The sequence below is a fragment of the Dipodomys merriami genome, unplaced genomic scaffold (genome assembly GCF_024711535.1).
Source record: "Dipodomys merriami isolate MVZ:Mamm:240054 unplaced genomic scaffold, mDipMer1.0.p SCAF_13, whole genome shotgun sequence".
NCBI lineage: Eukaryota > Metazoa > Chordata > Mammalia > Rodentia > Heteromyidae > Dipodomys > Dipodomys merriami.
In genome coordinates, this window is record NW_027202604.1 from 4,507,514 (window position 1) to 4,531,245 (window position 23,732).

At 40.0% G+C, this 23,732-nt stretch overlaps 1 protein-coding gene across 1 annotated transcript in view; it reads left to right on the top strand.

Moving 5' to 3' along the window:
* Positions 1-23,732, top strand: part of Dcp1a (decapping mRNA 1A) — a 57,679-nt gene that overhangs the window by 18,072 nt on the left and 15,875 nt on the right. Inside the window, exons 4-6 of the mRNA XM_070018519.1 lie at positions 8,939-9,005; positions 16,535-16,673; positions 18,351-18,464. Of these exons, the coding sequence (XP_069874620.1) occupies positions 8,939-9,005; positions 16,535-16,673; positions 18,351-18,464 (320 nt within the window). The remainder of the gene's footprint in view (positions 1-8,938; positions 9,006-16,534; positions 16,674-18,350; positions 18,465-23,732) is intronic.

Genomic DNA, 23,732 nt, shown 5'->3' on the forward strand with positions numbered 1-23,732 from the left:
TCAGGGGTTCTTAACCTAACACCTAAGGCAAGTTCCTACTGTATGCAACTATCATCATTTTAAAATCTTTTCTATAATACCAAAGTAACTTTGGAAAATTAAACAGAATTAAGCAAAAAAAAATCCTCTTCAGTTTTTCAAAAGAACCCAGATATATTCTGAATTTTATTTTTTTCATTTTTATAGTAACAGATTTGTGTTTTTAGCAACACTTTGAAAATAGTAATTGGTTAAAACCCAACCTGAAATTTTCTGAAGAAAGTGTTAATTGACAAAACAGCTACTAATATAGTATATTACTCTTTAGCCAGCTTAACAACAACAAATTGCCTAACAAATACAATTGAATATAAATTATTCTTGCTATATAGTATTTAAAGAGCTTACCTGCAAAAGCCTGGGAGAAGTACCCTTCTGTTTCCACTTCACTTACAACTTTTCCTTTATACTTTGCATCAGTTTCTTGAAAGAGAGTATTTTTAATTAAAGTTAGATCACTAGAAAAAGTAGGTAGATTCATTTCCATAGTGTTGAAAATGCAGCTGTCAAATGGAAAATTTTAGCTGAAAAAAAATGCTGTAGTATGTGCTTTTTGTTATTTGTTTTTTTGGGTTTTTTTTTTTTTTTTTTGTCTCTGCTAGTCCTTTTTCAGTTCAAGGGCAAGACTCAGAACAGTAGAGATGGTAGGTGGCTGTTGGCATTTGGTACAGCTCTTCAGACTTAAAAGCACAGTGCAAGAAGTTTCTTTGTAAGATGAGTTTATAATTTATCAAGTCAAAAAATGTGAGTTCTACCTCCAAACTAAAAGAGGAATTTATAAACAATAAGAAAAGTTCCACGGTTCATTCTTTGTGATCGTTGGGTTGAGCACTTCTTTCACAGTGTTGAAGAAAGACAGTCTTCCACCATCAGCTGCAACACTGCTATTGTTGGTATGATTCTGTAATCAGTGAAGGTAACTGCATTAGTCTGGCCTCCAGGACCCAGATAAGTAAAGAGCCTCACTGTTGCCCCTTTCGTAGATTGAAGAGGTAAAAGCATCATGAGAGCATATAGGAACTTAGACTGGAAGGCTAACTGTGATGCTGTGAGGTCAGGCATTTGAAAAACACGCACTGCTTTCTGTCTTCATGGTATCTGCTGCTTGTTATTCTGGTAGAGCCACTACCAAGCCTCTTCTTAGTAGTTTTTTAGTCCATGAGCATTTCAGAATTTCCCAAGTGGATTCTTTTCATTATGATTCACCACTGGTTACTGACTGTTCCCCTCTAAGATACTATTATGAGATAAAAATAATTTTTATCTTTTTTATTTTGTACCTTTGGTCCTAGGACTTGAATTCTGGGCCTAGGCTCTGTCCCTAGTTTTTGTGCTAGTACTCTACCACTTGAGCCATGGCGCCACTTCCAGGGTTTTCTGTGGTAGTGAGGAATTGAACCTAGGGCTTCATGTGTGCTAGGCAAGCACTCTACCACTAATCCACATTCCCAGCCCCTTATATCTTTTTATTTTGATACAGTGTTAACAGTAAAGCCTTTAAAAATTAACCATATATAGACTATTTGTCTCCTAGGTAATTATTATATTAACTAATAGACAATGTTTTATTTTGAAAATTCACAAAAAGTGGTAAAGTTCAATGCAATTTTAAAATTTGACTATTAGAAAGTAATTTCAAGCTGAGCACCAGTAGCTCACACCTATAATCCTAGCTACCCAAGGAGGCTGAGATCTGAGGATCAGAGACTCTTCTATCCAATAAGCCACTCAGAAAAAGCTGGAAGTTGTTGTGGCTCAAGTGGTAGAACGCTAGTCTTGAGCACTAAGAGGCTCAGGGACAGTGCCCAGGCCCTGAGTTCAAACCCCAGGACCAGCAAAAAAAAAAAAAAAAAAAGTAACTTCAGAGACTCTAGAGTAATTCCTAGTCCAAGGGGACAAAAAACTCTTCTGGAGCCGGGCGCCGGTGGCTCACACCTGCAATCCTAGCTACTCAGGAGGCTCAAAGCCAGCCTAGGCAGGAAAGTCCGTGAGACTCTAATCTCCAATTAACCACTAGAAAACCGGAAATGCCACTGTGGCTCAAGCGGTAGAGCACTCGCCTTGAGCTGAAGAGCACAGGGACAGCACCCAAGCCCAGAGTTCAAGCCCCAGAACCAACCAAAAAAAAAAAAAAACAAAAAACTTCTGGATTGGGCAGAATAGGCCTCAAGACTGAAGGTTCAGGTACCTGGGAGGACCCAGGCAGACTTGAGTTACTTAGAGTCACTAGTTCCAGCTTTTTCTTTTTCCTCTAAGTAATGAAAAGTCCAAGCATTTGTTACCAACATTTAAGAATTCGAACATTTTATTCATCTGGATTTCTATAGCTCCTGGCCATTAGTGTTCCTGTAAATATCAGAGTTCTAGTTAGTACTTGCCACTCACTAATCCCACCACACCTGATATTTCTTATACACTGTAGGCAATTGCGCTTACACCTCTGATTTGGATGGTTTAGTAAATTGGTAGGTAAAAGGTATAAAAAAGAGAAACTGGGGAGATATTTGTCTGCTCTACCAGCATTTTATCACTTTAAAACAACAATAATCATTTTCAACAACTCCTTGAGAAGAAACAGGCCTTAAGGAGTGGAGTACTATGTAGCAGACTGTAATCCTGTCATCTTTGGCAGGCAAACTCTAGTGTGATTCATTGTTTTATTTAGAGATGTCTGTAAGTGAAGAATAAAAAATTTGATACAGAAGTGAACAGCCATAATACTATTGGATTCATTTTCCTACTCTCCAAAGATTAGAGGTCATTTCATATGGCAGAATCTTACATTGAGATCCTGTTTTTTTTTTTTAATGGAAGCAATATTTCTGGTAAATATATTCTCAATTTAAAGAGTGCACATTTAAAAAAAATTACAAACTGAGGAGCATTCAGGATAGCATTTTCTAGATCTGGCTTACATCTTTTACCCATTGTTCAGTAAATGGATACTACATGAATTTTAGAAATTTGGCTTTTTCTCTAGCACATTAGTGTCCAGAGATGACTGTTCTTTAAGCCAAAAGGGGTAAATTGCTAAGTTCACTTGAGCCACACTTACCAGCTTTACTTGTAGGCACATAGAATCTTCTCATCTAAGTGTTTGCACCTACCCAAATCTCCTGTGTAAATTGCAGGCCAGTCATTCTTTGTCTTGCTACCCTTTCTTTTTCCTCCCCTTCTCCCTCTCCTCTCTGTCCCCAAAGGAAAGATCTGTGTGAATAGAGAAGTAATATAAAAGTGTAGTTTTCTATAATCAAAGCCTCTTTTTTAGGCTAAAGGCATAACTTAAGTAGTTGACCACATGCCTAACAAGTATGAGACCCTGAATTCAAACCCCATTTCCAGTAAACTCAGAATTTCTAGAGCCAGGCACTGGTAGCTCACTCCTTTAATTCTAGCTGCTCAGGAGGCTGACATCTGAAGATCACATTTCAAAGCCAGTTTGGCAGGAAAATCCATGAGACTTTATCTCCAATTAACCATCAGAAGTGGAACTCTGGCTTAAATAGTAGAATACTAGCCTTGAGCAAGAAAGCTCAGGGATAGTACCCAGGCCTGGATTTTAAACCCTAAGACGAATACAAAAAAAGTAAAAATAAAAGAAGCTCCATTGTCTCCTGATGCAGATCTTCATCAGTATGTATCTTTTACAACTTATTTCTTCAGTGTTAGGGATTGATCCAAGGTCTCTTATCTCCAATTAACCAGAAAAAAAGCAGGAACTGGAAACAAGATTCAAGTAGTAGAGCACCAACCAGACTGGAGTAAGAAAAGCCAAGCAAGAACTTCATAATCCTGAGTTCAAGCCCCAGTACTGGCACAAAAAAACAGCCAGGCGCCGGTGGCTCATGCCTGTAATCCTAGCTACTCAGGAAGCTGAGATCTGATGGTCGCAGTTCAAAGCCAGCCTAGGAAGGGAAAGTCTGTAAGACTCTGAACTCCAATAAAACCACACAGAAAACCGGAAGTGGTACTGTGGCTCAAGAGGTAGAGCGCTAGCCTTGAGCTTAAGGCTAAGGGACAGCACCCAGGCCTAGATGTCAAGTCCCACAACTGACAAAAAAAGGAAGCAGACCAGATCTATATGCTAAAGCATGAGAGATTTTCAGCTGTCAGGAGAGAGAGAGAGAGAGAGAGAGAGAGAGAGAGAGAGAGAGAGTGTGTGTGTGTGTGTGTGTGTGTGTGTACGTGTGTGTACGTGTGTGTACGTGTGTGTACGCGTGCGTGCGTGCATGCATGCATGCACGGGCTAAACCCAGGGCTTGAACTCAGAGCCTGGACATTGTTCCATAGCTTTTGTGCTTAAGTGTTCCATCACTTGAACCACAGTTCTTTTGTTATTTTTGGTGGTTAATTGGAGATAAGAGTCTCATGGACTTTCCTGCAAGTCTGGCTTTGAACCATGATCCTCAGATGTCAGCCTCCTGAGTACCTAGGATTATAGGAGTATGCTACCGGTGCCCAGCAAGACTCTAGGATTTAACAAAGTCTCCTAACCACTTGAATATTCTTGATTTCTACATGTACCATACTCCACCCAAGATGAAAAACAGAGTAATATTATAGCATCAAATCCTAATAAGTAGCTGGATCTTTGAAGAGCGTTCTCTAGAAACTAGAAAACTCTCTTCTCAGCATTTACATTTTTCTCGGTATTAAATCCAGATACATATAATATTTGTTGTTAATACTGTTTTATACTTTTTCTAAAGGAAAGGGTTTTCATGTGAAAAGCAAGGGAAGCATTTCGTTTTTGAGTTCTGGAGTTTGAACTCAGGGCCTTACACTACAGGGCAGGTACTGTACCACTAGGGCCACACCTCCAAGCTGGTTTTGGATATTCTTGGGGGTTGGGAGAGGGGCAGGGGAAAGGAAGTCAAGCCTCTTTATTGAGGCTTGGAGGCGGGGAGGGGTTAAAAATGCACCAGAGACAGCAAACTCTGTTGTCCTCCTCGTGCAGGCCCTTCTTGGACCCTTAGTCTCTTATCTGCATCTTGATGTGGATAAAAATACAACCTAAAGGCAATTAGATGTTCTATAACACCTCCTAGCTTTTCAGTGACTTTCCAGTATGTATTACTGAATTAGTACCAGAGATATCCATTAATTAACTAGTTTGTTTTCATCTTGAGAAAATCCACTTAAAAAGCAGAATGCTATTTTTTTGCTATGGCAAAATAATACTATCAGGAAATTATTTCAGAATGTCTCAGCAAGTGAATTGTTGGCAGAATATGTTGGACATTCAAGTGTAAGCTCTCTCAAGAGATGAATACTTAGGTTTAGAGACAGAGTCCTCTGCGGTTTTAGCCATTTGGTGAACTTATCTGTCTTTTCTCACTAGTGGCAGTGACAGGCTCAGTGGCAGCTCCCTGGGCTTTCTTGCCAGTTGCATGCACTGAGCATTTGATATGTTGGCAGACAGCTGATTCTTGGATGCGTCTCTGAACCTGTACAGGTCTGCTTCTGGCAGAATTGAGTGTGACTCTTATCCTTTACCCATTAAGTTATCATTGTAGCTTCCTTATCTTTATTTCTTCTGCAAACATGCCTTTGAAAGTGTTTGTCTCTTTTTTGGCAGTTTATTTGACAGTGTAGAAGTGTAGAAACATTTGTCTTATTTCTAAATTTTATTTCTTTGAAAGGGAATAAGTAAATGTTTTTCATAAGTTGACAGCTCTAATTATTTTTATTTTCCCTATGGAATTATTTTAAGAGTTTAACTTAGAATCCCCTAAGAAAACACTTAATTGCCTTTGTTTAGCCCAGAAAAATTTTGTGTTCCTCTCTGGGCTCAGTATATTATATATCATAAACATTTTTTCCATTGCTGTAAATTACATGGATATGTCCAGATATATATTGTGTATTAGAGGAAAACTGGAACCTTTTATATTTGAACTTCAGTGTTTGGGTGTTCCTTGCCAAAATTGGAAAGGGCATATTTAAAGAAAGATGATTGCATGTTATTGCCATATATGGAGACTTTTCAAAGCCAATCTGATTTACTCTAACTTGGAGTGAGCTTTAGCTGCTAAGAGCATAACTGAGATAATGCTTAGTAATTATCTCCTCTATAACAGGCTACTTTTGTGTTCCTTTCATTTAGATGTCAAAGCTGACTTAATTTGTTGGTTTGCATGATGTTAAACATTCTACAATTACTGGTTTTTTGTTGTAAGCACGTTCAGTGTTTTGAAATAATGTGAACAGAATAACCACTATGACAGTGGGTTCTAAACATGGAAAGCTGGTTGCAGCAGGTTGAATGCTCAAAGGCTGACCAGCTAAGCTGCCTTCAGGTAGGGCCATCACCTTTAAGGACTACAGCCAGACCTGGGGTCCCAAGGTTAGAGAACTTTTAGTGTGATTGGGACTTTCCCTGTCACAGAAGACTCCTTACAAACAAGATAGGGTAGAAAAAAATCTTGTTCGTGGTCTTCATTCATTAAAATAAAGGTGTTTGTTTATGAGTGTTCATTCATTCAAGAACAATTGAAAACCTCAACTTTTATTTCCTTCAAGAGGAGAATTTTTTTTTTTTTTTTTTTTTGGTCCGGTTGTGGGGCCTGAACTCTGGGCCTGAGCACTGTCCCTCAGCTCTTCAGCTCAAGGCCAGTGCTCTACCACTTAAGCCACAGCGCCACTTCCGGCTTTTTTCTTTTTGCTTATGTGGTGCTGAGGAATCGAACCCAGGGCCTCAGGCATGCAAGGCAAGCGCTCGACCACTGAGCCAACTTCCCAGCCCCCAAGAGGAGAATTTTTTAGCAATAAAAAAAAATTAAGAATTTTTAAAGTTGTGATCTGCTTTGAAATCTTTTGTAGGATAATGGCCTTAATTAAGGATGATGAGAAGTACAAATTGTCATGTCAAAAAGGAGCTTTACAATGGCGGGGGGGGGGGGGGGAGGGGGGAGGGGGGGGGGAAGGATTGGATGGGGGGGAGGGGGGAGGCTGGGAAGGGAGGTGAAGGGTAAACAAAGGAGGAGGCTGCAATGCTTGGTAAAAAATGTATGCATTATCTTGCCCATGTAATTGTAACCCCTCTGTACAGTATGTTCACAAATAAAATTAAATTAAAAATTAAAAAAAGGATGAAACAAATAATTTGCCACTAAAGTAACCTTTTAACAGTAGTCTTTTTTTCTTTAAATGATTATTGATGATTTATTTTAGTCAAATAGGGATGAAAGGAAGACATTTCTATTTGTTTTTACTTTTTTTTCAGTTTTTGTCCAGGAGGAGGGGTGGGGGGTTGTTTGTCTTTATATTTTCCTAGTGCTGGGACTTGAACTTAAGGCCTTGAGTTCTCTCATTGGGATTTTTCAATCACAGCTGGTGCTCTACCACTTGAACCACACCTCTAATCCAACTTTTTTCTGATTAATTGGAGATGAAATCTTGAGGACTTTTCTTCATTATTTCTACCTACGTTGTCCAAAATATGCTTGCAGTAGATTTCTATGTTATCTCTAGTAATAAAAGTCATTTAGGCTGAGCGCTGGTAACTAGGCCTATAATCCTAATTTCTCAGGAGGCTGAGATCTGAGGATCACAGTTCAAAGTGACCAGCCTGGTCAGGAAAGTCCATGAGACTCTCATCTCCAATTAACCACTAGAAAATCGGAAGTGGCGCTGTGGCTCAAGTGGTAGAGCGCTAGCCTTGAAGTGAAGAGCTGAAGGACAGCGCCCATGCCCAGAGTTCAAGCCCCATGACTGACCCTCCAAAAAAAGTATGTTGGGAAAGATGCAGAAGAAATGAACAAGTAAGCCCAGTATAGTTGATCTGAGGTTGGATATGGACTTTATTTTTTTTAATGAAAACTTTTACTGTCCCCCGCTTTCACTATATTTGATGTCAGTATAACATGTGGAGGAGATGGGGACAAACAAGTCGTTTAAGGATTCAGGTGGACCTGTTGCAACAATGAGAAGTACAAAATGTCATGTCAAAACCAGCTTTACAATGTCGGTGTGGGGGGGGGAGGGGGTATAATTGGGTGGGGGGAGGGGGGTAAAATTGGGTGGGGGGAGGGGGGAGGCGGGGAAGGGAAGTGAAGGGTAAACAAAGGAGGAGGCTGCAATGCTTGGTAAGAAATGTATGCATTATCCTGCCCATGTAATTGTAGCCCCTCTGTACAGTATGTTCTCAAATAAAATAAAATACAATTTAAAAAAAAAAAACTTTTACTGTAACACTATTTTAATTCTATATTTTAAGAGTTAGTATTTTTCTCTACTAGTGAACTTGGTGTTTAATAGTGAAGACTTTCTATCATTTTGGAATACATTTTAAAATGGACATTGATTGAGTCATAGTTTAATTGACAGCCTTTTCTTGGTAATAAATAATGGTGCATCTTATATTTAGTGGCATGGTGCATCTTATATTTAGTGGCATCTTGGGTTCAGTGAGATTTGGTAATAATATCTAAAGCCAACTGCCTTTTGGACGTGTGTGTGTGTGTGTGTGTGTGTGTGTGTGTGTGTGTGTGTGTGTGTGTGTGTGTGTGTGTGTGTGTGTGTGTGTGTGTGTGTGTGTGTGTGTGTGTGTGTGTGTGTGTGTGTGTGTGTGTGTGTGTGTGTGTGTGTGTTTTAAAATTTTGAGAGACTTGCTCAATTGATCCGACTGGCCATCCATCTGCATCAGCTTCCCAAGTAGCTAGGATTTTGGCATGAGCCTCCCAGCTTTTTGCAATTTCCATGTAAATATTTTACCTGTCCTAATTTTAAGAGTCAGGAGGTTTGTTGCTTTGTATTTTGTTTTCTTTAGCAAGATTATTAACAACTGGGGTCTGATGGTAAATTCAGTGATAGTCTTTGGTGGTAATTTATTATTTATGTATATACATGTGAAACCTTGCTTCCCCTCATCATTTTTCCATTTCCTTTGTTTTTCAAGTGTCAATATACAGTATCTGGTTTTATGACAAGAATGACTGTCATCGCATAGCAAAACTCATGGCTGAGTAAGTATATTAATAGATTTAACTAATACATATATGTTTGTGTGTGTGTGTGTGTATACTCCCCTCCCCACATATCTTTGTTACTTAAGTTTATTGACTCACATATCTTCCCTTATTGCCTTTTTACTGCCAAAAAATCAAAAAGGGCAAGAAACGAAATCTAAAGTTAACTACAATCACAGTACTTCCAAGTGTTCCCAAATGTCTGTTTCCTTCCAATCTACTTCTTTATGTGTATATTAGGCTGATATATGTGATTGTTTTTATGAAAATCAGAGTATATTATCATCTCATTTTTAAATGTCAACAGCATTTTTTCAAGACAATAAATTTCCTCTGTAGTAGTTATAGTGACTTCAATATATCCAATCCTGTGCTTTACACTTGCCAAAAAGCCTTAGCTCCAGAGAATATCAGCTGCATTCAGTGCACAGTTTGACAACCAAATATAAGCTATCCAAATTTCTATTTTAACAACTGTTATATAGCACTCATGAGCCCCCATAGAGAACTTCCTCATATGTCCATATTTAATTCCTTCTGACACAACTAGATTTAGCAGTCTATAGATTGTCTTCTAGTCAATATTTGTAACTTAGTCTTGAAATTTGGAAAAAGTAAATCTGTGTTGTTATCAAGGGCTTGAACTCATAACCTTGTGCTTTTTCCACTCATGGCTGGCATTCTACTACTTGAACTACAGCCCCTTTCTGGATTTTTTTTGGTTAGTTATGGGGCTTGAACTCAGGACTTAGGCACTGTCCCTGAGCTCTTTTGCTCAAGACTAGCACTCTACCACTTTGAGCCACAGCTCCACTTCTAGTTTTCTGGTTGTTAATTGGAGATAAGAGTCTCATGGACTTTCCTGCCTGAGCTGGCATCTAACTGCAATCTTATCTCAGCCTCCAAAGTAGCTAGGGTTACAGATGTAAGCCATGGCACCCAGCCCTTCTGACACTTTACTGTTTAATTTTATTTAGGTCCTTTCAAACTGACCTGCCCAGGTTGGCTTCAGACCTCCATCTTCAGATCTTAGTTTCCTAAGTAGCTAGGATTATAAGGATGAGCCACTGATACTCAACTAAAATAATTTTCATTTAGTTGATGTTCTGAAGGATGATTCATCTTTTTGCAAACTGGCCCATAGAAAACCACAGCTGACATTCCTATCTACATTTCTGGATTGCTACCCTAGATTCTGAGAACCCAAGACATTGGTACTAGAAGGTCCTAAGGGCCTACAGAGCTCTGGCAAAATGCTGCAGTGAGAGGATTGTTTCTGGTGCACCTCTGCTTTCCCTTCCGTTTTATCAGAATCCTTATAAATCTCTTTCCTTCTGTCAAAATTCTCTTTCCTGTAAGGTTTGTATCTACATGTTTGGGAAAAGTCTAAATTTTTTAATTAACTTTTTTTTTTTTTACTTATTTTTTTTTTTGCTGGTCGTGGGGCCTGAACTCTGGGCCTGGGCACTGTCCCTTGAGCTCTTCAGCTCAAGGCTAGCGCTCTACCACTTGAACCACACCGCCACTTCTGGCTTTTTCTGCTTATGTGGTGCTGAGGAATCGAACCCAGGGCCTCATGCATGCAAGACAAGCACTCTACCACTGAGCTACCTTCCCAGCCCAATTAACTTTAATTTTTAATTAATTGAACTTAAATCAGTAGTCCTCAAAACTTTATACCCAGGAATATTTACATTTTTTAAAAGGATACAATAGCTTTCAGACACCATTGGTTCACTCCTGTAATCCTAGCTACTCAGGATGCTGATATTTGAGGATTGTAGTTTGAAATCAGTCTGGGCAGGAAAGTTCATGAGACTCTTGCCTCCAGTTAACCACCAAAAAGCCAGAAGTGGAGTTCTGGCTTAAGTGGTAGAGCATTTGAATAAAAAAGCTCAGGGATAGGACAAAGGCCCTGAGTTCAAGCCCCGGGACCAGCAAAAAAAAAAGAGGGAGAGAGATGCAATAACTAATACCAAACATGTTCATATTGGATGTTTACCCATCTCTATGTTTATTAAGTGCACCCTACAGAGTATTTCTTCCTGTGAACTTAGAATCACTCTTATCAGAAGAGATATTTGTAAGGCCCATGCAGTGTCTCATAACTGTAATTCCAGCTATTTGAGATACAGAGAGCAGGAAGATTGAAATGTGAGGCCAGGACTGGGAAGGTGGCTCAGTGGTAGAGCGCTTGCCTTGCATGCATGAGGCCCTGGGTTCGATTCCTCAGCACCACATAAGCAAAAAGAAAAAAGCTGGAAGTGGCGCTGTGGCTCAAGTGTTAGAGCGCTATCCTTGAGCTGAAGAGCTGAGGGACAGCGCCCAGAGTTCAGGCCCCACGACCGGACCCCAAAAAAAAAAAAATGTGAGGCCAGTTTGAGCAAAATGTTAGCAAGATGCCATCTCAGTCAGTAAACCAGACAGTGTGATATGTGCCTGTGACCCCCAGCTATGTGAAGCCTAGTTACTCTTGAGTTATTTGTGAGGCCATAGGTAGGAAGATGGCCTTGGACAAAAATTCACTCCCTACTTGAAAAGTAACTAAAGCAAAAGAAGGCTGAGGACTTGACTCAAGTAGTAGAACACCTGCCTAGCCTTGTTGCCTGTTTTCAAACCTCAGTACTGCCACAGACTGCCACGGACAGACGCAAGGAAGGAAGGAAGGGAGGGGGGTGGGGAGGGAGGGAGGAAAGGAAGGAAGGAAGGAAGGAAGGAAGGAAGGAAGGAAGGAAGGAAGGAAGGAAGGAAGGAAATTGATGGGTCTTTAGCAGCACTTTGCTTTTAAAACACTGTATCTAAATAAGACATTTTCAATAGAGGCATTTTTAATTTATAAGAAAAAAGGCTTCATCTTTCCACTGAGCTGTACCCCAGTCTGTGATCACTTTTTCTATTTGTTTTGAAAGTAACAATGAAAACACATTCTTTTTTCTGGTTATTTGGAAGACATTTGTGGTTTGTTGATTTGTGGTTACATAGAAATCTAGACTATTTCTCTTACAGATCTAAACTTTGGAAAATATTGAAATATTCAAATTTGGTCCTGCTAAATGAGAGTTTGGGGCCTCTGAGCAAAAAAAAAAAAAAAAAAAAAAAGGCCTTTTGAGCCCTAACAGCTGTGGAGAATGCAAGAATTCAAATGATAAATGAAGCTGAAGGCTGAACTCTTATCTGAAAATATTGTGTTGCACCATAAAATAGGATGAGGCAGTAGAGAAAGAAGTAAAGAACACTCTGAGGATCACAGTTCAAAGCCAGTCCCAGCAGGAAAGTCCATGAGGCTCTTATCTACAGTAAATCACCAGAAAACCAGAAGTTGTGCTGTGGCACAAGTGGTAGAGCGCTCACCTTGAGCTGAAGGGCTGAGGTACAGTGCCCAAGCCCAGAGTTCAAGCCCCATGACCGAAAAAAAAAAAAAAAACAACGAAAGAACACTCAGGGGAATTTCACTTAAAATACACAAACAAAGGGACCTTTGATTAAATTTTCACTTTATTTGACTTGAAATGGGGAAAATACTGAATATAATTAGGGCCAGATGCCAATGGCTTACTTGTAATTCTAGCTACTCAGGAGGCTCAAATTGTAAAGCCAGTTTTAAAGACAGCCTGGGCAGACAAATCCAAGAGTCTCTTATCTCCAGATAACCAACAAAAAGGTGGAAGTGAGCTGTGGCTTAAGTGATAGAGAGAAAAAAAGCACCAGGCGCTGAGATCAAGCCCCAGTACCAGCCAAAAAAAAGTAATTAGAAGCAGGGTGTATTGGATTCCTAGTACTCAGAAGACAGAAGCAGGAAGGTTGTAAGTTTGAAGCCAGCCTGGGTTATATAGTAAGTCTGTGTTTTTAAAATAGGAAGGAAAAAAAAAAGATAACCAGGAAGATCCTTGTTGATAGTGAGATTTTTTTAAGTGCCTGGCTAATTATAGCTGAAGAGAATGCTTCATAAATGTTAACACTAATTTTGGGATAAATGGCTCTGTGATTCCTAGATTACCACTGTTCTAAACTCTAAATGTGCATTTATACACCTCTGTATTCTACATGATTCAAAATACAAATAAAACTTTTTGATATATTATGCATTGCTGGAAATGTAGAACACTGATAGAGTGTGTGCTCGGCATGCTCCAGGCCCTAGGTTTGATTCCTAGTACCACAGTAACAAAAAACAAGCAAACAAACAAATGTTTCTGTCAGTACCCATTTGGTTAACTGCATTTCTTTTCATTACTCTTAATAGCCACAATATAATAAAAATCTTCAAATAAAAATGATTTATTCCAAAAGACATTTTAAAAAGCTGTGAAGCTGTGCAGGAAATTAAGTGAACTTCTAGACCTTCTATATCTAAATTTGGATATTCTCTGTGGTCAGAGGCAAAGGGGATTCCCTAAAGAAAGACTCTGGTCTGTCAGAAACTGTTGTTAATCATAAAAATTTGTTTGGATGTTTGCCCAGATACTGTGTAAAACTTGGAGAACTTGTGGAACTTTATTCCTGAACTTACAGTCATAGGGACCTATTTTGGTGGGAGATAAAGAAGGATGGGGTAATGAGGATTAAAAACAAATGTACTTGGGGCTGGTAATGTGGCTTAGTAGTAAAGTGCTTGCCTCGCATGCATGAAGCCCTGGGTTTGATTCCTCCATACCACATACACCGAAAAAGCCAGAAGTGGCGCTGTGGTTCAAGTGGTAGAGTGCTAGCCTTGAACAAAAAGAAGCTCAGGGACGTGTGTGTACGCTCGTGCATGTGCGTGTGCGTGTGTCTCTGTGTGTGTGTGTGTGTGTGTGTGTGTGTGTGTGTACTTATTGTCTTACCTGTGTAACTGTAACCCCCCAGCACATCACCTTTTCAATTAAAAAAGAAAAAAAAAAAAGGAAGAGAGAGGAAGAAAGTATTCAGTACTTGCTAAGTAGTAACTGAAGAGGCCTTAGAACAGGCTTTGTTCATTAACTCCTTTTCCTTTGACCATTGTGAGCTTCCTGCAGTATCTGTTCCCACAGGATTATTAAAAATGTACTTTTGAGCCAAAATCACAAGTCCAGTCAGGAAATAGTTGCATACCAGTTGGCCAAGTCAGGGGTCATGGTGAGAAATAGGTAGAAAACAGATAGTGTGAGAGTTCTTCTGAAGGTGTAGTAAGGTGTGGCCAATAAGGGATAGTTGATCAAATTCTCATATAACATACCAGTCTTGTTCAGTCTATCAAAAAGACTTTCATGCTAAATTTGTTGTACAATTGTTTCTTTTTGGGGGCGGGGGGGATCCGGTCGTGGGGCCTGAACTCTGGGCCTGGGCACTGTCCCTCAGCTCTTCAGCTCAAGTCTAGCACTCTACCACTTGAGCCACAGCGCCACTTCCGGCTTTTTTGTTTTTGCTTATGTGGTACTGGGGAATCGAACCTAGGGCCTCAGGCATGCAAGCGCTCTACCACTGAGCCACCTTCCCAGCCCATACAATTGTTTCTTAAGAGCTGAGATTCTAGAAAGACTACCCATGCCCTTAAAGTAGCAGAGTGGTCAAATCAATTTTGGAGGACTGGGGGCATAGCTCAAGTGGTAGAGTGCTTGCCTAACAACATAAAGTCCTAGATCCAATCCCAGTACTGCCCCGGGGAGGGAGGTTGGGAGGGATGAAAGGGGGAGAATTTACAAGTTCACTCTTCTTGTTAAAACTCAGAATGGCAACTGGATTACACCTGTAACCTCAGCACTGGCCTGTAATCTCAGTCCTCAAGAAGCTGAAGTAGAATGATTAAGAGACAGGTCAAGGCCAGGCTGGTCTATGTAATAAGACACTCTCCCCAAAAATTGAGAATTCATATGCAGACGGTTTTAAACCCATAAACTGACACCACGGAGTCTTTTCTAACCTGTTCCTCTTATTCAAAAAGACCTTTTGGTATTGAATTGTTTTATTGCCTATTATCATTGTCTAGCAGGTTCTCACTTAACAGTTACCAAGTTATAGCACATATCCATAAAATCCCATGGTAATTGTCACTGAAATCTGAATTAGAAAAGGCAGCTTTTAAAAATTTATTATTTATTTCAAGCTTGAAGAAACATACAGGAAATAAAATATCATTTTGTTCAACTTTTTTTTTTTGGGGGGGGGGGTCCAGTCATGGGGCCTGAGCTCTGGGCCTGGGCGCTGTCCCTCAGCTCTTCAGCTCAAGGCTAGCGCTCTACCACTTGAGCCACAGCACCACTTCAGGCTTTTTTCTTTTTGCTTATGTGGTGCTGAGGAATCGAACCCAGGGCCTTGAGCATGCAAGGCAAGCGCTCTACCACTGAGCCATCTTCCCAGCCTCTTGTTCAACTTTTAATTCCTACTATTTTAATTACTATTGTAATTAAAATTTAATTACTATTAATTAAAATTTAATTACTATTGTAATTAAAACTACTTTGAGCCTTTCTATACAGGGGAATGGAATGTTCTTTAAAATGAAAGCCACGAGATTTAAAGGTCCTAATCCTAATGATAACATTCTTTTTTTATATAAATATTATTTTATATGATCAGAGGCACAGAGTTGATAGCATTCTTAACTGGAGACTTCTTGCTTTGTGGGTTTTCAAATGAAGAATTAAGTATTAGAAATAAAGAACATTCCCCCAGCCACCTTGAGTTGAGTCAAATTAGTGGCAAGCTTTCTGTTTGTAAAGCTTTTTTTTTTGGTCGGTCGTGAAGCTTGAACTCTGGGCCTGGGCGCTATCCCTCAGCTCTTCAGCTCAAGGCAAGCACTCTACCACTTGAGCTATAGTGCCACTTCATTAATGCTATTAACTCTAAAAGATTCACCAAGACTCATTTTCTAGGCTGGTTCAGTATGAGTAAGTCCATGATGTATTATTGAGTTATATAGTCAGTCTTCAGTGTCTTAGTAACATATAACATTAGTAACAATCTTACTGCTTAATCCAACTGATTTTGTGTTACTTATAGGAGAAAAGGAGATACTTCAGAGGAGTTTTGTTTTATGTGGATATGTGTATGTCTAAATATGTTTGCTTGAGACTAGGTTTTTACTATGTAGTTTAGGCTGATCTGGAATTTTCAATCCTGCCTCTGCTTCCTGCATACTGGGATTACAGTTATGTGTCACCACGCCTGTCTTTGATGGAGTTTTTAAAGTACCAACTTCCAATACCTCTAGGAAGGAATTCTGCATTTTTGTTCTTGTAAAGGCAATATACATTGGCTGGCACTGTTGTGAACAGACACCAAAGATACTTGAGTCAGTTTGTGTAAAAAACATTGCTAAGCCACATGCAGCAGGTGGCTTACACCTGTAATCCTGCCTGCTCATGAGGCTGATCTGAGGATCATGGTTCAAAGCCAGCCAGGTCAACAAAGTCTATGAGACTCTTATCTTCAATTAACCACCAAAAAAGTCAAAAGTGAAACTGTGGCTCGAGTGGTAGAATGTAAGCTTTGAGCACAAAAGCTCAGGGACAGCACCCAGGCCCTGAGTTCAAGCTCCAGGAATCTAAAATCTGGTTCTCCTTCTCTAGTGTGGTAGAAGAGGAGACACGACGATCGCAGCAGGCTGCTCGAGATAAACAGAGTCCCAGCCAGGCCAATGGCTGCAGCAACCAGAGGCCCATCGACATCCTTGAGATGCTGAGCAGAGCGAAGGATGAGTATGAGAGGGTGAGGCTCTCTGGATACTGCCCAGAAAACACCCTTTCATAATTCTCTCCATCTCTCCTAAACCCACTCATGCCCCCAATTTTCCTTGTTCTGTTTTTGCATATATAGATTGAACTTTATGACTACATTCTACCCACCCTTCCTCTATTCCTCTCCCCCGCCCCCCTTTGAGCTTCTCCCATCCTGACACCACAAGTTCCAGCTTCCTGGTATTCATTTTGTTAAACTAAGTTAGTTTTTAAAGAGAGTTAAACCAGCCGGGCGCCCGGGCACTCACACCTGTAATCCTAGCTACTCAGGAGGCTGAGATCTGAGTATCCAGGTTTGAAGCCAGCCCAGGCAGAAAAGTGTCCATGAGACTCTTATCTCCAATTAACCACTCAAAAACCAGAAGTGGCACTATGGCTCATGTGGTAGAGTGTGAGCCTTGAGCAGAAGAGCTCAGGGACAGCACCCCGGCTCTGAGTTCAACTGACCAAAAAAAAAAGTTAAATCATTAAAATCCTCCCCTACACATACCATATTTTAGTTAATATGATGACATTTTGTTGTTGTTTTTTTGTTTTTGGTCAGTCATCAGGCTTAAACTCAGGGCCTGGGCACTTTCACTCAAGGTTAACACTCCACCACTTTGATTTTTTTTTGGGGGGGGGGTCCGGTCGTGGGCCTGGGCGCTGTCCCTCAGCTCTTCAGCTCAAGGCTAGCGCTCTACCACTTGAGCCACAGCGCCACTTCCGGCTTTTTTCCTTTTTGCTTATGTGGTGCTGGGGAATCGAACCCAGGGCCTCATGCATGCAAGGCAAGCGCTCTACCACTGAGCCACCTTCCCAGCCCTACTCCACCACTTTGAGCTGTACTACCACCTCTGGTTTTCTGGTGGCTAATTGGAAATAAGAGTATAATGGACTTTCCTGCCCTGGCTGGCTTCAAACCATGATCCTCAGAGCTCAGCCTCCTGAGTAGCTAGAATTATAGGCGTAAGCCACCAGCACCCCGCCCAGCTGACATGTTTGAAAAAACACATTTCAAGTAACTCTGCCAGGAGTGGTCAGAGGATCTGGCTATAATGGGGCCTTGGAAGGGAGCTTTTTTTGTGATGGAACTATTTTGTATCTGGGCTGTGTGGAGGTAGATGGATACACAAATAGAACTATATAGAGAACAATTAATTTTGTTGATGTTATAAAACAAAATATAAGGGAATATGTGGTAAAATAGTGTCATTGACTTTTCCTTAAAAGGCTGATTAAAAAAAAAAAAAAGAGTTGTAGTGGCTAGGAAGGTAACTCAGTGGCCTTGCATGCATGAGGCCCTGGGTTCAATTCCTCGGCACCACATAAGCAGAAAAGGTTGGAAGTGACACAGTGGCTCAAGTGGTAGAGTACTAGCCTTGAGCTGAAGAGCTGAGGGACAGCACCCAGGCCCAGAGTTAAGGCCCCACAATCAACAAAAAATAAAGATAACAGTTGTTAATGTCTAAAGTAGATGTTCAGATTTTTAAAAGCTTTGTTATATACTATTTTCAAAAGTCAGAGCATTCATTTTGAGGAATTTTTTTTGTTCTTTTTTTTTAAATCAGATTTCTGATAACTCCTAATGCTATTTTTATGAGTCAAATAGTAGTAAGTGGCAAAAGTTTTATTTGATAGTAAATTTTTTGCTTTTTTTTCCCCCAAGAATCAGATGGGTGACTCAAATATCTCTAGCCCTGGATTACAACCAAGCACTCAGCTCTCCAATCTGGGAAGCATTGAGACTCTGGAAGAGACACCCTCTGGGTCACAAGATAAGGTTTGTAAAGTCCTAGCTATGTCCAAAGTAACAAAACAGAGTTCCATTTTTTTAAGAGTTGTGATTGTACTGAAAGTTTGATGTCACTTATCTATCAAAGATGTGTGTGAGACAACATAATGACATTCATTCAGGTAGTTTCTGGTCTATTTCTTCTGGGTTCTCCTACTGATCTCCTAGCTTTTGCTCTTGCTGCTCTTTTCCCTATTTTCAATCCCTCAGCCAGCATAATCTTGGTAAAATATGTTTCATTTCTCTACTTAAAACACCTCAGTAATGTCCTATCACTTAAAAGCCATGTCTAGTCTGCCCCCTCCCCCTATGGCTTTATCTTCTACCACCCTGCCTTGCTCACTTGACCCCAATCTCATTGGCTCTCCTGCCTTTCCTCAAATGTGCCAGACAATCTCCTACCTCAGGAAAGGCTTTCCTTTTCCTTTGGCCTGCAGTATCTTTGTCCAGGTATGTTTTTCTCCCTGTCCTCAGTTCCTGAATGTACTGTCTAGTTGGGGCCTTCTCTTCCTTGCTTTATTTTCTCACTAAGATTTCTAATCAGCTAACAGTGCATAACTCTATCTCAAGCCCACCAAAGTAAAAGCTCTTTGGGGCAGCTATCTCATCTGCCTTGATCAATGTGTATCTTAAGCATCTAGCATTGTAAATATTTGGTGAGTTAATCTATTTTCTTTATAATGATAGACTGATAAAAGAAATCAAATCAAACCTATTGTTTTTAACCTAAACTTTTCATTTTGAAATAACCATAAATTTAGTTAGAAGAAATAATTCAGAATGATCCTGTGTCCCTTTTCTCTTTCTCCATTGATAACATTTCACAAAATATATTACATTCAGCACATTGACACAAGCTACCCCCATCTTGTTCATACTTCCTCTATTTTACTTGCATTCATTTGTGAGGGGGAAGGTGTTCAGCTCTGTGAACTTCTGTCTCGGGTACAGATTTTTGTATCCACTATCATAGCTAAGATGGAGAATGCCTCTGTCCCCATAGGATCCTTTGTATTACTCCTCTATTATCCCACTGATTCCCTGTAATACCCTCTCTGCCTCCTCCCTTAATACCCCCCCCCACACACACACCTAGTCTTTAGACTCTGGCAAGCATTAGTCTGTTTTCCAGTTCTATAATGTTGTCTATTTCAAAAATGTTATGAAAAGGCAATCATGTGGTATGTCACCATGTGAGATTCTTTTTTGTTTTATTTTGTTGGTTGTGGGGCTTGAACTTAGGGCCTAGGCTCTTCTGCTCTAGGCTAGCACTCTGCCACTTTGAACCACTGCTCTACTTCTAGATTTTTAGGGTTTTTTTCTAGTGGTCAATTGGAGATAAGAATCTTACAGACTTTCCTGCCCAGGCTGGCTTTGAACCTCAATACTCAGATCTTAGCCTCTTAAGTAGCTACTACATCCCAGCCCAAATTTGTCCCTTTCATTGCTAAGTATTATTAGGTAACAGAAGAACAGATTGACTATTCCTTAACCAAAATACTTGAGAGAGAGAGAGAGAGAGAGAGGAGAGAGAGAGAGAGAGAGAGAGAGAGAGAGAGAGAGAGAGAGATTCTTGGGAGTTGTCGAGACTTAAATTTAAACCAGAAATTCATTATGTTCACATATACCTTATATGTATAGTGTGAAGGTAATCTTGTATAGTATGTTCAGTGTATCTGTATTTTGAGAGGCCTACAGTATTTTCACTGTGGCCTAATGTCAGTATTCAAAAGATTCAGGGTTTTTTAACATCATAGATTTCGAATCTTAACCATTTTTGATCATTTATGCATTGAATGATATTTAGCTTGTTTTCAGGTTTGTTTTTTTTTTTTTTTTTGGATATAGCAACACTTAAATATTTGAGTATAGATTTCTCTTTATTAACATACATTAATTATACATGTTAATGAGATTCACTGTGATATTTCAGTACATGTACACACATACATTCACAATTGTTTTAATTACCTCCCTTCCGAAACCCTCCACCTGTAGGATTTTGTGTGAATATAAATTTCTCTTGGGATAAATGCCCAGTCCAAACATTGGATTATTTGGTAATTACATGTCTTCATTTAAGAAGAAACTATAAGGGCTGGAAAGGTGGCTCAGTGGTAGAGCACTTGCCTTGCATGCATGAGGCCCTGGGTTTGATTCCTCAGCACCACATAAGCAAAAAGAAGAAAAGCCGGAAGTGGTGCTGTGGCTCAAGTGGTAGAGCGCTAGCCTTGAGCTGAAGAGCTGAGGGACAGAGCATAGGCCCAGAGTTCAGGCCCCACGACTGGACCCTCCCCCCAAAAATAAACTTATCCTTCTCTCCCTCCCTCCCTCCCTCCCTTTCTTCCTTCTTTCCCTCCTTCCTTATTCTTTCTTTAAAATAAAAAAAATATAAAAAACTAATTAAAAAAAAAAGAAGAAACTATAAGCTTCTCTTTCCAGAGAAGCTGTACCATTTTACATCCCTTCAGAAATGTTTTTGGAGCTGGAGGTCTGTTTCAAGTGATAGAGCACTAAACAAGCAAGCACGTTTAAGACATCAATTCAAACTTCAGTACCATCAAACACATAAAATAAAAGATGATGGACAAAATATCAAATTTATACTGGAGGCCTAGCTCAAGTGATAGAGTAGTATCCCTGCCTTGCAAACAGAAATCTATGAGTTCAATCCCTACCAATAAATAAATAAGTATTTGAAAAACAAATACATCCATAGTGTTTTGTTTTGTTTTGCCAGTCATGGAGCCTGAACTCGGCCTGGATGCTATCCCTCAGCTCTTCACCTCAAGGCTAGCACTCTACCACTTGAGCCACAGCACCACATCCGGCTTTTTCTGCTTATGTTGTGCTGAGGAATTGAACCCAGGGCCTCATGCATGCAAAGCAAGCACTCTACCACTGAGCCATCTTCCCAGCCCTTGTCCATAGTCCATAGTATTTTGGAGTATTTAGATTAATCGTATTTCGAATCCTACATTCTCATGCCCCATTCTTTCTATGGAGGATCCTGAAAGTCAAATATACATTAAATACAGTTCTATTACAAAGATCTTACTATAAATTCAATTTTGTGTGTGCCAATGCTAAGGCTTGAACTTCAGGCCTGGGCATTGTCCCTGAGCTTTTTTGCTCAAGGCTAGCACTCTGCCACTTGAGCCAAGTTCTACTTCTGGCTTTTTGGTGATTAATTGAAGCTAAGAGTCTCACAGACTTTCTAGCCTGGGCTGACTTAGTACAGTGATCCTCAGATCTCAGCCTTAGTAGTTAGGATTACAGGCGTTAGCTACTGGCTCACTGAGGAAAATACATTTTTAAAAACTAAACTCAAGGGCTGGGAAGGTGGCTCAGTGGTAGACTGCTTGCCTTGCATTCATGAGGTCCTGGGTTCGATTCCCCAGCACCACGTAAGCAGATAAAGGCCAGAAGTGGCGCTGTGGCTCAAGTGGTAGAGTGCTCCCCTTGAGCTGAAGAGCTGAGTGACAGCGCCCAGGCCCAGAGTTCAAGCCCCATGACTGACCAAAAAAATAAATAAATTTTAAAAAATAAATAAAAACTAAACTCAAGAACAGCACCCAGGCCTATAGTATTTCCTCAGCACTTGGAAGGCTAAGAGAGGATCACAAATTGGACCTCTGCTTGTGAGCTACACAATGAAATTCTGTCTCCACATATATACAAACATACAGAGACAGAGACATAGTCATAATATACCAGGATCATAGATTCCTTTTGTTCTTAGAACTGTCTGAGAGTGTTAGATAGGCTGTCGCTTTTTCTTTTTTGAATTTAGAGTTAAAGATTCTTGCACTACTTTGCTCAGGATTATGGTGTAATCCAAAGGAAGTAGTTACTACGGAAAAAATAATAAGGTTTAAGAATTACACAGCACTGGGCTGGGAATGTGGCTTATTGGTAGAGTGCTTGCCTAGCATGCATGAAGCCCTGAGTTCATTTCTTCAGTACCACATAAACAGAAAAATCCAGAAGTGGTGTTGTGGCTCAAGTGCTAGAGTGCTAGCCTTGAGCTCAGAGAGGCTTAGAGATAGTGCTTAGGCCCTGAGTTGAAGTCCCAGGATTGGGGTATACCTCTAATGCAAATGACAAATAATGAGGATAGTAACAAATAATGATGCTGTTATTCCTCTGATCTCACATACTTCTAAAATCTATTTTGAAAAAAAATAAAATCTATTTTGCCAAATATGGTGGTATGTACCAATAAACCCAGCACTGGAATGGCTGAGGCAGAAGAATCTCCAGCCAGCCTGCATTACATAGCAAGACTCTGTTTCAATAAAAATAAAATTTTATTTTTAAAACCAAAATGTTAAAAATTACAAAATACAAAAGCTATATGATCTCCTGAGATCAGCCTAAATTCACAATTCACAATTCTGCCTTAAAAGCAGACATTGCATTGTTTAGTAACACTGCCATCTAGTGCTAAGGAACAAATTATGCTGTCAGTTTAGTTCACGTTTTAAATTTTTTCCAATACGAAGTTTGAACTCAGGCCCTCTCTATTTTTAGAGAAGTGCTCTTCCACTTCAATCAAGTCCCTTGCCCTTTTTGCTTTTTTTTTTTTTTTTTTTGTCAGTTGTGGGGCTTGAACTCTGGGCCAAGATGCTGTACCTAAGCATATTCATTCAAGGCTAATACTCTATCACTTTGAGCCACAGTGCTATTTCAGTTTTTCTGTTGGTTAATTGGAGATAAGAGTCTCACAGATTTGCCTATGTGGGCTGGCTTTGAACTATGATCCTCATATCTCAGCCTACTGAGTAGTTAGGATTACAGATATGAGCCACCAGCACCCAGCTTTAAAAAGCTAATTTTTTAAAAATTGACTTCATTGTTATTATAAAAGTGATGGTCAGAAGAATTACAATTACATGAGTCAGGTAATAAGTACATTTCCTTTCGTACATCTTTTTTTTTTTTTTTTTTTTTTTTTTTTTGCCAATCCTGAAGGTCTTAAACTCAGGCCCTGCGCACTGTCCCTGAGCTTCTTTTGCTCAAGGGTAGCTCTCTACCACTTGAGCCACAGTGGCACTTCCAGCTTTTTCTGTTTATGTGGCACTGAGGAATTGAACACAGGGCATCATTCATGCTAGGCAAGCACTCTACCACTAAGCCACATTCCCAGCCCCTCATATAGTGTCTTCTGTTCCCTCACTCTATATTGCATTTTTTTTTTAATAGAGTCCCTCTTGTTTATACCTGGACCATGATCTAGCCTCACTAAGATAACAT